Source organism: Lycium barbarum, chromosome 1 (genome assembly GCF_019175385.1).
Source record: "Lycium barbarum isolate Lr01 chromosome 1, ASM1917538v2, whole genome shotgun sequence".
NCBI lineage: Eukaryota > Viridiplantae > Streptophyta > Magnoliopsida > Solanales > Solanaceae > Lycium > Lycium barbarum.
In genome coordinates this window covers 133,269,250-133,291,528 of record NC_083337.1, presented here as the reverse complement: position 1 = coordinate 133,291,528, position 22,279 = coordinate 133,269,250, and the positions used below count along the sequence as shown (strand labels likewise).

The 22,279-nt window shown below is 37.9% G+C and overlaps 2 protein-coding genes across 2 annotated transcripts; both read left to right on the top strand.

Moving 5' to 3' along the window:
• The first annotated feature begins 159 nt into the window (after window positions 1-159).
• On the top strand, window positions 160-4,536 carry LOC132638152 (transcription factor RF2b-like). Its single transcript, XM_060355128.1, has 4 exons — window positions 160-735; window positions 2,854-2,986; window positions 3,540-3,624; window positions 3,890-4,536. Exons 1-4 carry the CDS (start codon window positions 284-286, stop codon window positions 4,261-4,263), a joined length of 1,044 nt encoding a protein of 347 aa, XP_060211111.1. The 5' UTR covers window positions 160-283; the 3' UTR covers window positions 4,264-4,536.
• Window positions 4,537-11,408: 6,872 nt separating this feature from the next.
• On the top strand, window positions 11,409-14,028 carry LOC132603970 (expansin-A2-like). Its single transcript, XM_060317307.1, has 3 exons — window positions 11,409-11,600; window positions 12,356-12,668; window positions 13,083-14,028. Exons 1-3 carry the CDS (start codon window positions 11,444-11,446, stop codon window positions 13,384-13,386), a joined length of 774 nt encoding a protein of 257 aa, XP_060173290.1. The 5' UTR covers window positions 11,409-11,443; the 3' UTR covers window positions 13,387-14,028.
• The last annotated feature ends 8,251 nt before the right edge of the window (window positions 14,029-22,279 follow it).

Genomic DNA, 22,279 nt, shown 5'->3' with positions numbered 1-22,279 from the left:
TCTGCTCCAAAAAGCAACAACAACAACAACAACAAAACAAAAACAACCCGGAAAAAGAATTAACAGAAGTAAAAAAAACCAAGAGAAAAATGTTAATTTAAAATAGAGATAAAGTAAGTAATTTTTTTATTCAAATAGGACGTGAAAAAAATGTATAGAAGGGAATATGGATTGGAGAGTATCATATACTCTACTCCCTTACTTAAATTCCACCGCTGAAACCTCCCCATCTTCCTACATTTGAGGCTCTACTGTCTGAATCTCCCAAGTATATCGCTTCAAAATGCAAGATCCATCAAATCCAAACTCCAAGCAACAACTCAATCAAACCCCCTCATTCCGTCCATCTCATCACCGTAGAGCTCACTCTGAAGTCAACTTCCGTCTACCCGAAGATCTAGATCTGGTACCCGACCCTTTCGATGCAGAGATCGGATCCGAAGATGATTTCTTCTCTACTTATATGGACATTGAAAAACTCGGTTCCGGATCTAACCCTAGCGGCGGTGGCGATGTTGCTGGATTCAACAATGCTGGTGGAGCTGGAAGTAGTAGTGGTGGATTGGTTGCTGATTGTGGTGATGGTGAGACGAGTTTTACGAGGCCGAGACACAGGCATAGTAATTCTGTGGATAGTTCGAGTTTGTTGCTGAGTGAGAGTATTGAAGCTAAGAAAGCTATGGCTCCCGATAAGCTTGCTGAGCTCTGGACCATCGATCCGAAGCGCGCTAAGAGGTAATTAACCACGAGGGTGGCTCAATAAAATTAGTGGCAAGTTCTTGAGTGCGATTTTGTTTGGGGAAGTCTAGATTCTCGTAGTAGATCTACTTGAATCTATATCTATTCCTGTGAAAATGATTTACTTTCAAAACAACTCTTAACTAATCACTTTTTGTTTCAAAACGCGCCATAAGGTAACACACGTTTTTACAAGGGTGACTCAATAAAATTAGTGCAAGTTGTTGAGTGTGAACTGTGATTTAGTGCTTGAGGCTTACCGAAGACTTGAAAATCTGAAAGGATACACGTAGAGAAGAAATTCAGAGTTTAGGAAACTCTCGAAGTAGATCTACTTGGATTTATATTATGATTTACTTTCAGAACAACTTTAATTAATCACATTTTTTTCCTTACTTGGAGATCTCGAACTCGAACATTTCTTACCTTTTTAAAATTGATCTGCATTCCCTTAGTGTTAATGCACCAGTTGTACGCTGTATAGTCATTTGAATTAGGTACTTTACCAACAACATGACTTGTGCATGACATCGAGGGGCTAAGCTAAGTAGGATGTTAATAAAATGTGACAGCTTTGCTAAAGATACTCACAAGTAGTGATTACGATGATTATCGTGAAGCCACGATATGAAATTGAGGTCGAGACTTAGTGATCTAAAATAAAAACTGCATTTTTGTAGAAGCAAGAACAAGACAAATGCTAAAAGCAGACTAACAGTAGGATGTCAAAGATCTATATGTACAAGTCCTCATGCCAAGAAATGGTATGTGTTGAAGCAGCAAAATGCTTTGTTAGATCAGATTATCTGTGGTATCCTCATTCCAAAGTTACTAGAAGTTCCTAAACCAGAATATTGAAATATGACCCTTTTTGCATGGAATAACTCCAAGAGACTTGCAAATGCGTGTTGACATGAAATTTTCCAGAACAGAGGGAAAAACAGTTATTTTAATCAGAAATCGAGTATTGGTCATTTCTCATTTCTTTCCTAGAACCAGTCCGCACACTTCTTTCTCTTATTAAGGTTCTGTTTAGGAAATTTAACAATTAGATTGGATTTGGTTTCATCCATCTCATTAAAAGAGATTCTTCGGTCTTGTTTTGAGTTAGTTCTTACTATGTAGTGTATTTGGGTTAAACTGAAATGGAGCTTAAGCTTTACTAAATGGAGTTTAGTGCAAAATTCAGTCCAATAAGACTAAGTTAGTCATGTACTATCTGTAAGAATATCAGTACGTCCAAGTGAAGTCAATCTGCTTGTTCTTCTGGACTAAAACAAGCGATTGGTTAGGTCTACTATAGTACCACTGGATCATGTCTCTTCTGAGGTAACCTGCATAAGAAAATTTCTGAACTAGATTAGCTTCCACTAGTCCTGATTAGTGAGTTTCCTAACACTATTGAAGTATCACATGAGATCATTGTTGTTTCGTCCATGAAAAATGGCACCGTTCCTGTATAACCAACATAGCTTTAGCAAGCTCTAGTGAGCTTTGTTTGTCCGTTGTAATGTTTACACTTGGGGAACATTCTTTCTGAAGTAATGCCATGTCAATATTTAAATGAACTAATGCCGTGTTCAAGTACATACTTTGATGAAGTACCATGTGCAAGTTCAGTCAATTTATTCCTTAGAATATTTGGCTTCTAAGGTGGCCATCTATTAGGACCAAGATAGTCCAAAAGGAAGATTCCTTTGGCTTAAATCAGGGTCATTTATTAGCAGAGGGTATGCTATTCCATGCCAAAACAAGTCCTGGACATGTGACAATCCTCTCTTCTGGTTATAGATTACGGAGTTGGCAGTTATGATTTAGAAACCTTAGAAATGGCAACAGTACATGTTACCAGTTTCAAAAAAAAAAAAAAAAAGAAATGGCAACAGTACATGGCATTTTGTCTGCTTTCTTGAAAGGTTTCTAATGGCAGGATATTCCATGTGCTGAATTTTATGAACTGTAGTGAATTTGGGTAGCTGTTCAGAAGTAGATCATTTGCTTTTTTCTTTTTTCAGTAAGCATGCTTCGCTTGTCTCAAAATTTAAGTCAAGATACCACCGAGTCTGACGCACATACAATACCACATTATGTTCCTGATTTTGAGAATTTGTACAGGATTTTGGCGAATCGGCAGTCTGCTTCTCGCTCGAAAGAGAGGAAGGCCCGTTACATAACTGAACTTGAGAGAAAGGTTCAGACCCTTCAAACAGAAGCAACCACTCTTTCTGCTCAATTAACCCTTTTCCAGGTAATTCTTCCCTTTCGAGACTTGCAATATGTAATTCATAGGTGTGTTCACAAATTGTGTTCTACTCTCTATGGAATTTATTGGTCTGTCGACCATACGATAACAGCCATTTTGTGTCAGCAAAGGCTGTGTCTGTTTAAATAATTAGGAAGCTTGATGATTGAATTTGACCGTGAGAACATTGCAATCGTTCATTTTGTCTGAAAATTAGCCGTGTTTAGATGCAAGAACTAACTTCCTGCAGACAAATGGTAATACCTTTGCTCAGCTACATGTGTAACAAAATAAGAGTCTTTTCCTCTGAACTAAGTATTACATGCATGACAGTAATTCTCATGTAGATTTGCAAATAATATCCTCTGAAATCCTCCTCTCATGGTGTGTGTGAGTGGGGTTGTGTGTGTTTTGGGGGGGGGGGGGGGGGGGGCATATACAAAGGGAAAAACGTACATGCCTCAAAGTAACAGAAGTTTTAAGATGTTGGTTAGTGAATTTTGTTTATCTTCCTCGCAATAACTGATACTTCACATCTGATAGTTCTTTCCATCTGCAGCGGGATACAACCCAGTTTACTAATGAGAATACAGAGCTTAAGCTCCGTTTGCAAGCTATGGCACAGCAAGCTCAGTTACGTGATGGTATGATTTATCTTTTCAATTTTCTAGAATTTTATGTTTCTCAGTCATCTTAACATCATCTTGAAACTTCTTCCACCTTTTGGTCTACAAGATAGATAGCAAAACGAAATCTACTTGTACTTTACTAATCAACAAATAGAAAGTCATAATGAAGTTCTGTCTGCTTTATTGGGATAATAACAGTTCAAGATTATGTTTAATTTCATTTATCATGAGAACAGTTATTAATGCTGTGTGTCTTTGTTATGCTGTTCCTGTAATACAGCTCTGAATGAAGCCCTAAAGCAGGAAGTGGAAAGACTTAAAATGGCTACGGGGGAAATGTCCTCCTCTTCAGATGTATACAATTTGGGGATGCAGCACATTCCATATAACCAATCAGCATTCTTTTCCCATCAGCCACAGTCAGGACATAGCGAATCGCAGAACATACAGATGCAGCAATTTCATTCCCTCCAGGACAGCTTGTTGACTCCTAATCGCCGTTTTGCAGGCCATGTACAGTGTCTCCCAGATACAATGCAACAGGATCCCCTTGGTCGTTTTCAGGGTCTCGATATTGGTGGCAGGGGTATGCAGCATCTTGTCAAAACTGAAGCACCTTCTATTTCTGCCAGTGAGAGCAGCAGTACATTGTGATTGCGTTGCCAATTTGTGCAATCACCCTCCCGACCTTATTTATTGGAATTGTTCATAGACTGACACATGTTTAACATCCAAAACTTGATATTCAATTTTTTTTATTTTTTATTTGTTCCATTTGACTTCACAGTCTTAGGCTTCCGTAGCTTCCAGATGTCTTGATGTGTTTTTTGATTTTGCGTCTTTTTTTTCTTTTTCTTTTCGCTAGTCTGTATCATTTCTTGTGATTTATTCATGTAACTTTAAAGGAAGGTTGTTACCGCTGCTCAATGGCCGTATTTTTATGGTGTCATGGTCTTTAGCGTATTTGAATTTGTGTTGGATCTTTAAGGTGGCATTTGCCGAAAACTTCTTATGAGTTCCAACAAATTCTTTTTCAACTTAGCAAATATTGTTTCTCAAAATTTTGCAGCAACCACCACCTTTGTTCGAAGTGAGTATCTTTTGATTGTGCCCTCAACTTTCAGGTTAAGTGTTGTATACTTCCATAGTTCGTACTGATACTATACACTATACAGTTAGAAACTCCTCTCTAACCATCCATCCTCCCCTCCCCCCTATAAAACAAATTAACAAAGACAGAAAATGGATAAGTTTTTGAGGTCGTTTGTTTGCCGGAGTAAGAGGAGTTAACATGGATAATGCACTAATGCAGGGTTCCTGTGGTTCCCTGTTCATTAATTAGGTACTATGTGGAGAGTATCGGAGTGCTTAGTTTTTTTTTTTTTTTTGGCCAACAAAAAGTCATCAATGTAGCTAACTACGAAATCAAAACGACTTGCTTTCTGAGTCACATGCATCTTCTAAGTCAGAGAGACATGTACCATATATTTACTGCATATTTCTATATGAAGTTTCATCATATCGTCTTTATCCACCAAGAAACATGAAAAAATAAGGAGGAGGAACAAATAACTAACTGGACACGTTATGGGACCATATATTAGGGCCAAATCCCTAAGCAGATCATTGAAATTCACATGGCAGACGTAGACGAATAATATATATATATATGCACATGCCAGTGAATTGATCTGCGTCTCCTTGGAAGATCATGTGGGGTTTTCTTGTGGGTGCTCTAACTGACTATATTATTAAATAGTAGCCACCATTTGCAAACATGTGTCTTCATTAATCTTCTTTGATATGTACTCCATTTTTATGACTAACAATAGAAAGAGATGGAAGGTTTACTAAATAGTGTAAATATGTAGTAAAATAATATTTTGTAAATCTTCTATTTTAGGTTAGTATAGTTTGTATCCTAATAGGACATTGTAACTATGATATATTTACCAACTCAATCAATGAGAATGATCACGGAATTAATCTCTTTCATGGTATCAGATACTAGGGTTTCTTTTCCTTCTCTTCCGCTGCCCTAATTCTCCGACGTCCTCTACCCACTTTTCCGATGTCTTCTTCTTCTTCTTCTTCTTCTTCTTCTTCTTCTTCTTCTTCTTCTTCGATTTCCGTCCATTTTTCTTGCCTTCCATCAATGGCAGACACCAAGTTCCATCCTGCTTTGGCTGTCTCCAACATCAAGAATCACATCCCAATCATTCTTGAGATGGAAACGGATCATTATTCGGCTTGGGCCGAATTATTCAAACTTCATGCCCGGTCTCACCGTGTCCTTTCCCACATTCTGCCAACCGGAAAGGAGAAGGCTCCTACCACCGACAACGAAAAGGAGTTGTGGTCCACTTTGGATGCCACGGTACTTCAATGGGTATATGCAACCATCTCCACGGACTTATTGCATACAATCATCGAAAAAGACCTATCGGCAAAGGAGGCCTGGGATCGCCTCCGTAATCTTTTTCAAGACAACAAAAACTCCCGTGCCGTTGCTTTGGAACATGATTTCTCTCATGTCAAGATGCGGGATTTTCCAAACGCTTCGGCGTATTGCCAACGTCTCAAGACCTTGGCCGATCAACTTAAGAGTGTGGGGGCTCCGGTGACCGACAACCGCCTCGTTCTCCAACTGGTGGCTGGACTCCCAGAGGCATACAAGAATTTGGGTACCTACATCCGCCAAAGTAAGCCTCTTCCACCATTCTCCGAAGCTCGGTCAAGTTTGTGCCTTGAGGAAAAGGCGTTAGCTGAAATGCACGATGACTCGCCCGCGGTTATGGTGGCTAATTCCAAACGTGATTTTGATGACTCTTCTCATCTGGAAAATTCTGGTCGTTCTCACCATCATCGGGGCAAAAATAACAACAAAAACCGCGACTCTAGCGGCGGGAATAATAACGGCGGTGGCCGTGGTTCGGGCGGCGGCAGTGGCAGCCGACGCAGTGGAGGACGCCCCTCAGGTGACCAGCAGCAGTGGCAACAGCCCTCCTCACCGTGGCAGTGGGGTTGGATGCCTCAGTGGGCTCCCCCTTGCCCGTATCCTACCACGCAGTGGGCTCGGCCACAGCAGCAGTGGCAGCCGCCATCTTCTTCGTCTGGCCCGAGGTCGCTGGCCCAACCTGGCATTTTGGGCTCGCGACCACAGCAGCAGGCATATGCAGCCGCGGGCCCCCCGACGCAATGGACTCCGACGAATATTGAATCGGCCATGCACACGATGACGTTGAACCAACTCGATTCGAATTGGTATATGGATACCGACGCCACGTCCCATATGACATCCACAAAAGGTACTCTCTCGTCTTATTTTAATTTGAGCAATCGTAATACTGGCATTGTTGTTGGTAATGGTAATTCAATTCCAATTCGAGGTTGTGGTCATGCTAAATTGCCTCCCCCGAACCCTCATTTATTGTTAAACAATGTCCTTCATGCGCCAAAACTCATAAAGAATTTAATATCGGTTCGTAAATTTACTACTGATAACTATGTGAGTGTTGAATTTGATCCTTATGGGTTTTCTGTGAAGGATTTCCGGACGGGGATGGCTCTCATGAGATGTAATAGTAGGGGTGCTCTCTATCCATTGTTCACCTTCAAATTTTCCACCAATTCACCGTCGAATTTTGCTGCCTTGTCTTCTACCCGTTGGCATGATCGTTTGGGCCACCCGGGAGCTTCTATTTTGGATTTTCTTAGGCGTAATAAAAGCATTGAATGTAATAGTTCCAGTTCATCTAGTATCTGTCATTCTTGCGTTCTTGGTAAACATGTTAAGTTGCCATTTGCTAGTTCTATTTCCGAAACTTTGTTTCCATTTGACATTATTCATAGTGATTTGTGGACTTCTCCAATTTTGAGTTCTATGGGCCATCGTTATTATGTTATATTTTTGGATGATTTTACCAACTATTTGTGGACTTTCCCTTTGGCTAGAAAATCTGATGTTTACTCAAAATTCATGGATTTTAAGACCCATATTCTTACTCAATTTGAACGTCATATCAAGAATGTCCAATGTGATAATGGGAAGGAATATACTAATAGTCAATTCGAAAAATTTTGTGCATCCAATGGGATGTCTTTCCGTCTTTCGTGTCCTCATACATCCTCTCAAAATGGGAAAGCAGAAAGAAAAATTCATTCACTAAATAATGTCATCCGGACTCTTCTTGCTCATGCCTCCATTCCTTCGTCTTTTTGGCATCATGCATTGCAAATGGCGACGTATCTCATTAATATTTTACCAAGTAAGCTATTGGGTCACAAATCACCTTTAGAGGTCCTTTACCAACGGAAACCATCTTATTCTCATCTCCGAGTCTTTGGGTGTTTATGTTATCCCCTTTTTCCGTCTACTACTATTCACAAGTTGCACCCTCGGTCAACTCCATGTGTCTTTTTGGGATATCCACCAAACCATCGTGGCTACAAATGTTTTGATTTATCCTCAAATAAAATCATTATTTGTCGTCACGTTTTATTTGATGAGACTCAATTTCCGTTTTCCAAAATCCATACTCCGGCTCCCACCTCTTATGACTTCCTTGATGATGGCCTTTCTCCTTACTTGATCCATCATACAGCCGCCAGCCCTCCACCGCTGCCCTGTCCCCCTCCGTCGCTGCCCGTGACTCAGGACCACGCCGACCCCTCCCCACCTGGGCAGCAACCTCCATCGTCCTCTACGCAGGACCAGTCTGCCCCTCTCCCCCACCAGCTTCCCACCACCCCACAAAACTCGACCATTTCTCCACCTGTCCAGCCCAATACCCACACACGCATGGTCACTCGTAGTCAGCGCGGGATTTTCAAACCCAAGCACCCATTTAATCTACATGCGATGGTTACCAAGTCCCTCATACCTCGTAAACCGTTGGATGCGCTACGTGACCCGAATTGGAAATTGACCATGGATGATGAATATGATGCTCTTATTAAAAATAAGACGTGCGATTTGGTACCCCGTCCACCTAATGTGAATGTTATTCGGTCTATGTGAATTTTTACTCATAAAGAAAAGTCTAATGGTGATTTTGAGAGGCATAAAGCCCGTCTTATAGGTGATGGCAAAACACAGCAGGTTGGCATTGATTGTGGTGAGACTTTCAGTCCGGTCGTGAAGCCAGCAACGATCCGCACTGTCTTAAGTCTAGCTCTATCTAAACATTGGCCCATTCATCAGTTGGATGTCAAAAATGCATTTCTTCATGGCGAGCTCAAAGAGACGGTTTATATGCATCAGCCTATGGGTTTTAGAGACCCATCTCATCCCGATTATGTGTGTTTGTTGCGCAAGTCCTTATATGGGCTTAAACAGGCACCGAGAGCTTGGTATAAAAGATTTGCTGACTTTGTTTCTTCCATTGGTTTTGCTAATAGCAGGTCTGACCACACCTTGTTCATCTATCGCAAAGGGCACCACTTGGCTTAAATTTTACTATATGTGGATGATATTATTCTTACTGCTTCTTCAGATGGTCTCCGCTGTTCTATTATGGGCCTTCTTGGCTCAGAATTTTCTACGAAGGACTTAGGTCCTTTGAACTATTTTCTTGGCATTGCGATGACCCGTCACAAGGGTGGTATGTTTCTATCACAACGAAGTTATGCTACGGACATTATTGAACGTGCAGGAATGTCCTCGTGTAAGCCTTCTTCCACTCCGGTTGACACTAAACCGAAGCTCAGTGCCTCTTCTGGCGATCTGTGTGACGATCCCACTCATTTCCGGAGCCTTGCAGGTGCTCTTCAGTATCTTACCTTCACCAGACCGGATATTTCTTATGCCGTACAGCAGATTTGTCTTCATATGCATGCTCCACGAGATACGCATATGCTTGCTCTTAAGCGGATTATTCGGTATATTCAGGGTACTCTTGATCATGGTTTGCATCTCTACTCATCTTCAGTTACTGATTTTGTTTCATACACTGATGCTGATTGGGGGGATGTCCAGACACCAGACGCTCGACGTCGGGTTATTGCGTGTTTTTGGGAGATAATTTGATATCCTGGTCATCTAAGCGCCAACCTACTCTTTCCCGCTCTAGTGCGGAAGCAGAATATAGGGGGGTTGCTAATGTTGTCTCTGAATCATGCTGGATACGTAACCTCCTCTTGGAACTACATTGTCCGATCCCTAAGGCTACTTTAGTTTATTGTGATAATGTCAGTGCCATTTACCTGTCAGGATATCCAGTCCAACATCAGCGCACCAAGCACATTGAGATGGATATACATTTTGTTCATGAAAAGGTGGCGCGCGACCACGTCCGTGTCCTTCATGTTCCGTCCCGATATCAGCTCGCCGATATTTTCACTAAAGGACTGCCACAGGTCTTATTTGAAGATTTTCGGGACAGTCTCAGCGTTCGTAAACCTCCCGTTTCGACTGCGGGGGTGTGATAAATAGTGTAAATATGTAGTAAAAGAATATTTTGTAAATCTTCTATTTTAGGTTAGTATAGTTTGTATCCTAATAGGACATTGTAACTATGGTATATTTACCAACTCAATCAATGAGAATGATCACGGAATTGATCTCTTTCATTTACCCTTTACACACTGTTTTGTTTCATTTTAACATATAATTTTTTTTTTTTAGCTCATAACTCATTTTTTCGAAGATTTCCAGTAAAGATACAAGGTTGTACTATTTGTTTTAGTCAAAGTTCCATCATATTGATGGAGGAGTTAGGCAAGTCTCTCAACTTGTTCATTTCAAAAATGATAATTACACGGAGGACATAAATCTTAGCCTCGCTTACATGATGCATTTAGATTGAAAGACTCCAATCTAATAGCTACCAGCTTAGAGTACATGTACAAAAGATTGAGGGACTCCACCCTATACAAAGCTGAGTTTTTGGAGTGTAAACTACTACTGACAAATATGCAGCTATATGCAATCCATAGTAATCAGGTGATGCCTTCATTGATACAAAAGTTGTTCTTCTTTGGTCTAAACCTGAAGTTAGGCATACTATCTTGATCAAACAGCAACGAAGCTCTAACCTGATTGAGAAGAGAAACAGTTTCATTGAAGATATGAGATTTGTTAAGGTACGTGCTACTTATTAGACTATTAAGATACAATAGCAGACTATTAAGTAGATTAAATATTGAGGTGCCCATAAATTGATCCGGACATGTTGATTTAATTTCCCCAACCTCCTTGAAGTTCGCTCATCTTTAACCTTGGCCTTTTAGCAACATTTGACAATATGTTCCCGTACCAGTGCCCATTGCAGTTCCATGTTGTCAGCTATAAATTGGTTTGACTATCGTTCTTGGAAGTTAGTATGGTCATTGAAGCTATCTTATTTTTCACGTTGTTGTCACCTAACAGACTAGCTCAATTTTAGGAAAACTAGAGAATATAGAAAAAAATTATCATTAAGTAGAAACAGCAAATTAAAATTGCAGAAAAACAAGGGAAAGAAATTAAAGATAGGAATGAGAAATGCATGTGCTGGGAGTCTATAGTTTTGGAAGTTGATGTGCATATTGGTCATTTTTTTAATGACCTGAAACCAATTATACTACTAGTAATAAATAGAGTACATAAGCAGTATATGTAGAAAATTAATTAAAGGAGAAATTTCTCAGCAGCTTTTATGACTGAGCACTGCAAATTTATCACTATGTACTATACTCACTTTTTGCCTACCATATCTTAAGCCCCGATTTCTGCTTCAAGTTTACTACTTGTAAATATAAATAGCCCCTCCATATCCCCCTCAACTGGTATTAAAGCTATTTAGTTACTATCTCTCGTCCTTCCTTATTAATTAACTCTCAACTTCTCTCATCAATGGCTGTTCCTGCAACATTCTCCACAGTATACTCTTCTTTATTATTAACACTATTATTATTAAGCTTTTGCTTCTATGGGACTTTTGCTGATTATGGAGGCTGGCAAAATGCTCATGCCACATTCTATGGAGGGGCTGACGCTTCTGGCACAATGGGTATGTGCAAAAGATTTATAATTTTCATTCTAAACTACGCCACCATTTTGTTTTGTGCGTGTTAGTTTGACTTGATACAGAGTTTAAGAAATTAACGACAAACTTTTGAGTCTTGTAGTCTTAAACTAAAATGTGTATAATGTATTGAACTATCATTTGAATTTTGTGATCTTAAACATATCACATGGAATGTTATAATTAAAAAGTTACTAAATATAGAAAATGACATTCTTTTTAGAACAAATTAATAACAATAAAGTAAGACACATAATTAATCGAAACAATGAAAATAATATGTTCTTTGTGAATGGTTAAACACTTCATAAGTAAACTCAATTAATACTTAAATAGTAGTTGAAAAAGGATTATACTTATATACACTAATAATATAAATCTCAGTTACTAGTAGGTAACAGGCCTTAATTTAAAATTAGAAATCTCAGTTTTTTATGGACCGTTTCTTGAACTAATTGTATAGAATACACGTTACTCCCTCCATCTCAATTTAAGTGTTTTGTTTTCTTTTTTGGTATGTCCTAAAAGGAGTGCCTCTTTTTATATATAGCATGTTGGCAATTCAAACATCCTATGACAAGTTTATAAAGATCTAAAGGACATTTTAGTATATTGTACACATCTTTATTTTAAGATAACAAAATTTAAAAGTCTTATTTTATTTTTTAAACTTCGTGTCTTGTCAAACTAAGACACTTAAATTATGACGGAGAAAATAATATTTTGGAACATGCATGTAGGAGGTGCTTGTGGTTATGGCAATTTGTACAGCCAAGGATACGGAACCAACACTGCAGCACTAAGCACAGCACTATTCAACAATGGCTTGACATGTGGGGCTTGTTACGAGCTCACTTGCATCGATGACCCTCAATGGTGCATTCCGGGAACTATTACTGTCACTGCCACAAATTTCTGCCCTCCAAATCCATCAGAGCCAAATGACAATGGTGGATGGTGCAATCCTCCTCGCCAACACTTCGATTTGGCTGAGCCTGCTTTCTTGCAATTTGCTCAATACAGAGCTGGAATTGTCCCTGTATCTTACAGAAGGTAAACTTTAATCTTATAAATAAATAAAAAGGCGAATACATATACATTGATAGCCTTTTCGATTCGTCACTAAATTTTATTTAGACACTCAAACTACGACTTATTCCAATCGAGCACATGAATACATGATAACGTATTTCTATTATACACTTTCGACTCATTATAGGTAACTAAATTAGCTAGTAACATAATCAATAGGGCAAGTAACCCTTAGCTGCAGTTTAGATTGCACTAACAATGCACAAATTTATTATACTGTTAGTGAATATAAATTAAATCTAAAAAATCATGTGTAAGCAAGAATTTAATATCTTATACTCCAGTAAAAAATTCGCAATTACATCTTATACTCCTATAACTTTAGTTCTCAAGAAATTGCTGGCTGACACGAAGTTCTATAATGGTTTTTGACAGGGTGCCCTGCAACAAGAAAGGAGGAATAAGGTTTACAATTAATGGAAACTCTTATTTTAACTTGGTTTTATTGACAAATGTTGGAGGTACTGGGGATGTTAATTCAGTCTCTATTAAGGGGTCTGGGTCTGCATGGCTGACAATGTCAAGAAATTGGGGCCAAAATTGGCAAAGCAATTCCTATTTCACTGGTCAGAGTCTTTCATTTCAAGTGACTATAAGTGATGGAAGGACTATTACAAGCTATAACATTTCACCCGCTAACTGGCAATTTGGGCAAACTTTTGAAGGGCTTCAGTTTTAATTTCAGCAACAAACTTTAGCTAAAAAAAAGAAAAAGAAAAAGAGATAATGGCCAAAAACACACTCGAACTATTGTGGTTTCGTGAGTTTCACACCCCAACTATGGACTGTTCTCTTTTCTTACTTGAACTATCACCATATATGTATTAAAACATACCTAGTCGAGTAGATCATTAAAAGGGAACAAAATTGATCTGATCAGCTTCTAGGTTTGTTTTAATACATAGATGATGATAGTCCAGATAGAAAAAGAGAACAACTTATAGTTGGGGGTGAAACTCGCGAAAAATGATAATTCAAGTGTGTTTTTGATCATTAACTCTTTAAAAAAAAAGAAAAAAAAAAGCAGGAAAAATGAAAAAAGCGTGAGGCTTTCAACTTGTCAAATTTCACTTTTGGTGTATGGCTCTTCTGATGTGGTGTGCCTGGTGGTTGGTTAGTACCCGCTTAGGCTTATAGAAACTGTAAAGACTGCATTTTGAGCTTATTTTTTGTTTTAAACTGCACGTTTCTATCATTTTCACTAATATACGTTGGGGTGACATTTATCAAATAGAGGGCCACTTTTCTATCACTTTGATATCCTATTTAATCATTGTTAATAAGTAGAATTGGGCAACTCATTGTTATGTTTATAGGAGTAGTTTCCACATATCGTTTGGCCCTTCTCTGTATTAATTCTATATGTTCATGCTAGGCATTTCTCTGTTATAAAAAGAAGCTTCTAGAAAAAGATATTCATAAAATTAATTAATCGGGAGAGTGAAGTACTAGAAAGGATAAAAAGTCTGATTGCAATTATTTTGTAGAATTAATAATAAATAATTATTATCTAAAAACAAAATAAGGGAAACAAGTATATAGTAAATCATAAGGGAAGATATTATTTAGAACTCAGACGTGGAGGGAAGTTTTTGAAATCATTTCTAATTTTTTTACCACACTTTAGTCAATACATATAGGTAAATCAAATGAAAAGTTGGATGAGATAATTTATCACGTTCTAAATCTTGATGGGACGGACCAGTACCCAGTGCCTTATAACTTTAACCGACCGAATCAATATTACACTAAATCTTGACGGGACGGACCGGTATCCAGTGCCTTATAACTTTAACCAAACGAATCAATCTTACATGATTTATGAACATAATTCATGCATAAATGGAATGAAATAAAATTATTCGTAAAACATCCTCTTTTCATAATCTTGTAAATCTACATATACAAAACGTGTGAAAGCTCACAAATAAATTTTGTGATTTGTTGAATTTTCTGATAAATTGATGATTGGGGTTCTTGTGTTTTAAAGTTGTAAATCGACGCAGGTTTGAGCTATTTGGTGACGTTTTTGACCCATTTTCACGGTTGAAATTCGTAGGAGACAAAATTTACTTTTTGTATATGCTCATATAGTATTGTAAAATTTTGTATAACGATGTAAAAATGTGCATAATATTGTATACCGAGTGTATACATACTGTTTGAATAAAAAAAGTTGACTATGTTTGTGTAAGCTAAAAATATGGCTCCGTGATGCAATATTTTGTGTTGGGTTGTCTTTTTTTTTTTTTTTTTTTAAATATTCTCATTTATTAATGAATACATTTTATGGAGTATGAAATAAGGAAAAGAATATTTACCTTTTCAATAAATAGTCAGTTACAATTGAATTTGCCATACAATACCAATCTTCTTTTGATTTCAATTGTTGAACCTAATTCTTAGCTAAAAATATACTAATAAATACTTAAAGTTGTATATAGCTATCAATATACCTTAATTGGTGTAAGCTAAGAATATGGCTACATGATGCAATATTTTGTGTTGGGTTGTATTTGTTTTTTGTGAAAAATTCTCTTTTATTAATGAATACATATTATGGAGTATGAAATAAGGAAAATAATATTTACCTTTTTAATGAATAGTAAGTTACAGTTGAATTTGCTATACAATACCAATCTTCTTTTGATTTCAATTACAACAACAACAACAACATACCTAGTGAATCCCACAACGTGGGGTCTGGGGAGGGTACAGTGTACGTAGACCTTACCCCTACCTTAGGTAGGGAGGCTGTTTCCGGAAGACCCTCGGCTCAAGAAAAGGCATATGAAAGGTCAGATACGGGCAAACAAATCAAAGCAATTATGAAAATGGAAACAATGAAAGTAAATAAGCCATTATAAACCAACAGATACTCGCAGAAATCAAGAGACAAGAAACTATAGAGCAATAAAACTACTCGTAAGAAAGGATAAACGCGACTACCTACTAGCCTTCTACCCTAATATGAGTCCTCCATACCCTCCTATATAAGGTCATGTCCTCAGTAAGCAGGAAATGCGACATGTCCTGTTTAATCACCTCTCCCCAATACTTCTTCGGCCTACCTCTACCTCTTCTGAAATTGTCGCTAGCCAGCCTCTCGCACCTCCGCACTGGGGCATTTGCATCTCTCCGCATCACATGCCCAAACCATCTCAGCCTCTCTTCCCGCATCTTGTCTTCCACTGAGGCTACTCCAACCTTGTCTCGGATGACTTTATTCCTAATTCTATCGCTCCTAGTGTGCCCACACATCCATCACAACATTTTCATTTCTGCCACTTTCATCTTCTGAACATGAAATTTCTTGACTGGCCAACACTCCGCCCTATACAACATAGTTGGTCTAACCACCACTTTGTAGAACTTGCCTTTAAGTTTTGGTGGCACCTTCTTGTCACACAACACTCCGGAGGCAAGCCTCCATTTCATCCACCCTGCACCAATACAGTGTGTGACGTCATCATCAATGTCCCCATTTACTTGTATAATAGACCCAAGATACTTGAAACTATCTTTCTTCTGTATGACCTGGGTGCCAAGCTTCACTTCAACGTCCGCCTCATGCACTATATCACTGAACTTGCACTCCAAGTACTCTATCATGGTCCTACTCAACTTGAACCCTTTGGACTCCAGAGTTTGTCTCCAAACCTCTAGCTTAGTGTTAACTTCGATGTGAGACTCGTCAATCAGGACTATGTCATCCGCAAATAACATACACTATGACACCTCACCTTGAATTTGCCGCGTCAATCCATCGATCACCAAGGAAAATAAAAATGGGCTAAGAGTTGATCCCTGGTGCAATCCCATCATCACTGGGAAGTGCTCTGAGTCTCCTCCCATAGTCTTTACCCTGGTCTTGGCCCCATCATACATGTCCTTGATCGCCCTAATGTACGCCACAGGTACACCTCTAGCCTCCAAACATCTCCATAGAACCTCTCTCGGCAATTTGTCGTATGCATTTTCTAGGTCGATGAATACCTTGTGCAGGTCCCTCTTCTTTTCCCTATACTGCTCCATTGGTCTCCGTATAAGATGAATAGCTTCTGTAGTTGAGCGCCCCGACATGAATTCGAACTGGTTCTCTGAGATAGACACTGTTGACACCCAATTTTGTCCCTCTTTTATTTAATTTACTCGGGGTTTCCAAATTTACTAACGATCTAAATTCTTTATTTTTACAATATTTTAATATCACTACTTTTATTTTTCAACATTACAAGTATTACTTTACCACAAATTTGAAATGATTCGTCATCATTTCATATTTTCGGGTTTGGACTCGTTAAATTAATTATAAGACGACACTTTGTCAAATCCTTTATTTTCTACATGTTAACCGTTAATTATCATAGTATATATATTGTACTAGTTAATAAATTAGAAGTCCAAAAATAATTAAATAGCGGAGGAAGGATTAACAATTCTCAGCCAAATTAATGGCCCGAAATACAAATACAATATTACTTCCCTATCCAAATAAACAACCCACATTTCTATTCCCTTACTCAACAGACCAGCCCATTGGATTAAACTTAAATCAGATCACATTTTACCCGGTCCAGCCCAAACGAAATGGACCCGGTCCAGCCCAAATCTTAAATCCCTAATCCCTCTTTCTTTTCCCTCATTTTTCTCCGCCTCTCTGACCCCTTGCCCCTCTTCTTCTTTTCCTTTTCGTTTCTCCGCCGCTCATCTCCATCGTCATCTCCACGCTCCCTCCCACTCACCACTGTCCCATACCTTCTCCCTACCATTTCCACCACTCCTGTTCCCCGCTTCCTCTCTCTCATATGCTCCTCTTCATTCCCAACTCTATAAATAATGAAATTACTCAATTGAAAGAGAGGCGGAGATGGACCCGAAAATCCCATAGTTTCTTGACATCAATTGAAATACCAAACATTTTATGTCGTTAGCTTTGTTATCTTTCCGAATTCGAATACATAAAAACTCGGAGATCTTTTCTGGGGGATTTTTGGTGACCCTTAGCTTATCCCCTAAATTTTATACGATCGGAAAATTACTTCATCTGTTTCTTGAATATTTTCTCTTACATAATTCTTCTGTCCCATTTTGATTTGGGACTTGAATCCGTTCGGGAGGATACGAATCCCTACCCTCTGCTCTTAGTGTCCGATTCGATTCATCAAAAAAAGAATACAAAACTTTAGTTCGCAAAATCCTCAATACTGTCCTTCGAACTCAGTTGGCTCAAGGTTCGGGTCTATTCGTAACGAGAGTGTAGATTCGACGACTTCGACACCCCAGTTCATTGCACACAAAAGAGGTAAACTTCGATACATTTGTTACTCGTAGTCTTTAGTTTCTGTTTTGGTTAGGATTTTAGTTTACTCTGCTGTATGGTTTTAGTGATTATGTAGTTTCTTTGTAGTCGCGTTATTTTTTTGATGTTTGGGTGCTGTTAGGATAGGATATTAACTGCTAAAAATGAATTTGAAAGATGTATACTGTAATTCGGATGCTTAGACTGAATTTCCAGGACTTGGAACCTATTTAAAGTCGAATATACATAGGATATGCAGTGGGGATTCCAAGGTAAGAAGAGGATATACATTCAATATACATATGATATACACACTGAGGTATGTATATCCTAGGAATATTGTGTATGTGGTTAGAACAGATCGACGCTGAACCATCTCTATAATTGTCTGTCAATCTGTAGATTTAAGTTTTCTGTCTTGGTTAATGTTGATATGGAAACAGTAGCAGTGATGTGGTTACTGTTAGTTCAAGTGGAGTGTGTAATGTAACCGAATCTAGTTTTGGTTTAGTTGATTAGTTCGCTGTCAAACATGTTTCAGTTTAGACTAGGATAGTTATATTCAACTGCTCTTTGAGGGATGATTAATGCATCGCTAGCTTGTCGATCATAGGAGGTTAATACACATGCATGTTGGGCTGTTTGAAGATCACGTATGCCTAAATACTTCTTTAGAAAGCTTAAATCTGATTATTAAAGGGTAAATTTCGATACGGGTTGAACTAAACCAACTCACACTTTCTCTTTTTCAAAATAATTGTGAATGCCTTCAAGCATGGCTGCATTATCATATCTTTCATTTATTTGAGGTGTTGTTCCTAAGTATTCCTTGAATTTGACCATTAGTTCCTTAAAACTGTGAGTCTTCTGACATTTGCCTGCCTATAGTCAATATCATTCGAATGCTATCATTAATGTGCTGCATAAAACCATAGTTGGTCTGAAGCAAATTGTTGTTCTGTCTTGTTTGGCTTTGGTCTTACCTAGTCGAGTCTGTGATTTCTTTAATTCTAAACACTATGGTTTGAACCCTTATATTGTCCCCTGCTTACATGGACCAGATATTGATCTTATGTTGTACATTGTAGGTTGTCTCAGTCATGAAATTTGAACTCTTGGGAATATACCTTCTTCTTCTTCTTCTGTTTCACCTCATCTGAACCATTGGAAAGTGTCCAGATTCTATCGTTATGGATTTTTTCTATCGAGTACCATGTTCGATGTATCTCAAATGACATTGGGCTGCTGTGTTCTATCTGTGATTCAATGCTTGTTTCCTTTTTTTATACGTTCATGATAAAATGAAAACTGATTGTAAAAAAGGGAACTAAGAGGTGTTGATATTTTAATTCTGGCATTGTAAGCCGCTGGCAGTGATAATATTTTCCTATAGATCTTAGTGTTATGCCTTGTCAATATGAAGAACGTGGACTGAAAAATGAACCTGAGTACTATGATATCTCTCTTGAACTTAATAGGTGTTCTGTATGTCTCAAATCTGTCATGCTTAGACTCGGGTGTGTACTATGTTTGACATTTGAAGAACATGTTACGTCCAAGTCATTCTTGATAATCAGTTTTCCCCTTTAGCACACTGAGATTCATTATTTATTTTTTCATTAAAAATGCTTAGTTTGGACTTCCAGCATGTTTGTTTTGCTTGTCCAGTATTTTGTTATCTAGCTTTTTGCTGATTTGCCTGAATGAATACTAATTCTTTTCGTTTGTTTTAATGCATGACTATCGAGTACGAGTCCAAGGGATTCGTCATCTTCCGCATCTGGTGTTGGGCTAAAGGCCCAACGTAACATTCCTCGAGTCAGTCCCCATATAGTAGCAGCCAATTCGCAGCCAAACAAGGGAAATAAAATCTGGGCCGAAGCCCAATAGGCGTGACAACAGCAGCAACAAATAAAAACTGTTACTGGGCCGAAGCCCAGCTGCAAATGGATCACAGCAATCCAAATGGGCCGAGCCCATTTATATTATATCTATCCCTCTATTTTCCATTTTCTGTGTGCATTTAACATGTATTGTATGACTAACATTTATGCTTGTTAATTAAAATAAACTTTAGTAACATTAAGGGTTCTAGTTTAGTTATGGGTAGTTAATTCCACAAAATTACATTCACTTCTATTTATGTTCTAAACTACTTATATAGTATCTATAACATTTATTTGAGTAATTGATTTTCAAAATAGCATGATTACATCTTTTGGTTTAGGGAATAATAATCTATGCTTACTATTTTAGAAACTTAAAACATCGCAAATCTTACACTAATGTTAGCTTACTCTAAGGAACAAAAGGTAACTAATTCAACGAACAACCCTTTCGCTTTTAGTTCTTTCTCAACACTTAGAAATACACATTGAAATACATATTTATCTAGAATAACTTTTAAAACTTTATTAAATAACTCTTTTAAATTTTAGTCATTTCCTCCACATATAAACATTACATGTCCCGCTTTCTTTTAGTTTATTTTTAACTAAACTCTTTTATGCAATCGCTATTTTCTACAAGTATTATTTTAAACAAAGCTATTATTACTTTCGTCTCAAAACCTTAACAACATTTATAAGTATTTCAAAATAGCATTAAAAGTACCCTTTTATATAAATCATTATTTTCTACAAGTTCTATTTTAAGTAGCATTCTTACATATCTATCTACAACTTTAAGCATACTTACAAAGCTACTTTCTTTTTTCTATAATACTATGTTTACACTTAGCCTAATTAATTATAAGTCCGGTCGGTTAACCATTGTTAATGGGTCTTAAAGGATGCCTAATACCTTCCCTTTAGACTAATTGAACCCTTACCTAAAATCTTAAGTTTCGCGGAGCTTAAACAGAGTTGACTTTAAACATAACTTTAATGAACTTTAGGTGTCCTAATTCACCATAAATAATTAGGTGGCGACTCCTTAAAACATAAACAAAAACAGGAATCTCCAATATGTTGTACTCTACTTTAGCTCGGTTAAAATGGGGTATAACAGCTTGGCGACTCTGCTGGGGAATCACTTAGGTTCTAACCATAACGGACTTAGTTTAAATAGGCTTTGTGTGCTTATTTGAAATTAATTTATTTATTTGTTTATTGTTTTTACATGCTATTAATTGTGTGTTTGATATAAACTGTTTGTTTGATATAAACTGTTTATGTGTTACTGCTTTGATAAACTGTCATTCCGTTCATATTTCCTCCACTTCTGGAAAACTCACACATATTCACACACTTAAAACGGCTTCGCGGTTCGCGCCCGTGCACTACAAAATTACCCTTTAGTTGGATTGATCTTGTGGATTTAGTCGATCGGCGGTGCAGTCGACGGCCACGGACCTTCCACTCCCAAGTTGTCCGCTTGGGGGAACCTTGTGTCATAGGAAACCAACTCTTAGTCAGCCTACGATAGAGCTAAACCAACACCCTTATCAGGAGCATACATCTCATGACCTAGGAGGTTTAATACCCTTGGTGTATTAAACCCATTATACGACTTTACCCAAACGTCCAAGCGGGTTCACGACCCCAAGTGACACCAATCATACTTTATGTGCATGGTTGAAGGATAATTGTGCCTAAATATTAACTATTTGCTCTAATTAATTAAACTTTAGGAGGGAGGGCATGACTATTGTTTCTATGACTGGTATGGATTTGCATTGGAGTACAAAATGACGAAGATCAATGACATCAGAAACCGAGCTGAAATTTTGACATAGGAAATTGTATTTACTTTAGTTAGATTAGGAAACACTTTATGTTGTATTCATTTGACATGTAATAAATATTACACTACTTTTGTGCTTTATTTTGGGGAAATAGAATTTGTTTAATTAATCAAAGCAACGGGATGACGTATTGTGGCACACTTTACCTTTCAAACAAACGTTAGGCCTACCTCTGGCACAAAGAAGTCACATGCATATTAGGACGCGTTATTATTGTTTGATATAATCGTTTGACAACTTGTTTGACTTTATTTGATGAATTATTTGCTACATGACTTACTTGAATTTACGTGATCATGATTTTACCTAGACACGTTAATGAGACTGACATCATTTGCATTTTATGTTTCTTTTTACTCCTAAAGAATTGATTCGTGTTGACACTCAATGGCCGACCATCCTTACATCACAAGATCAAAGACATCATCGTTACCTCAACGCAACTGGGTTGTTCAAGGAAAGGCAAATATTATGTCTGATCCAGCCGCATCTATTTCAACTGGTTCAGAAAACATCGTGGTCCCT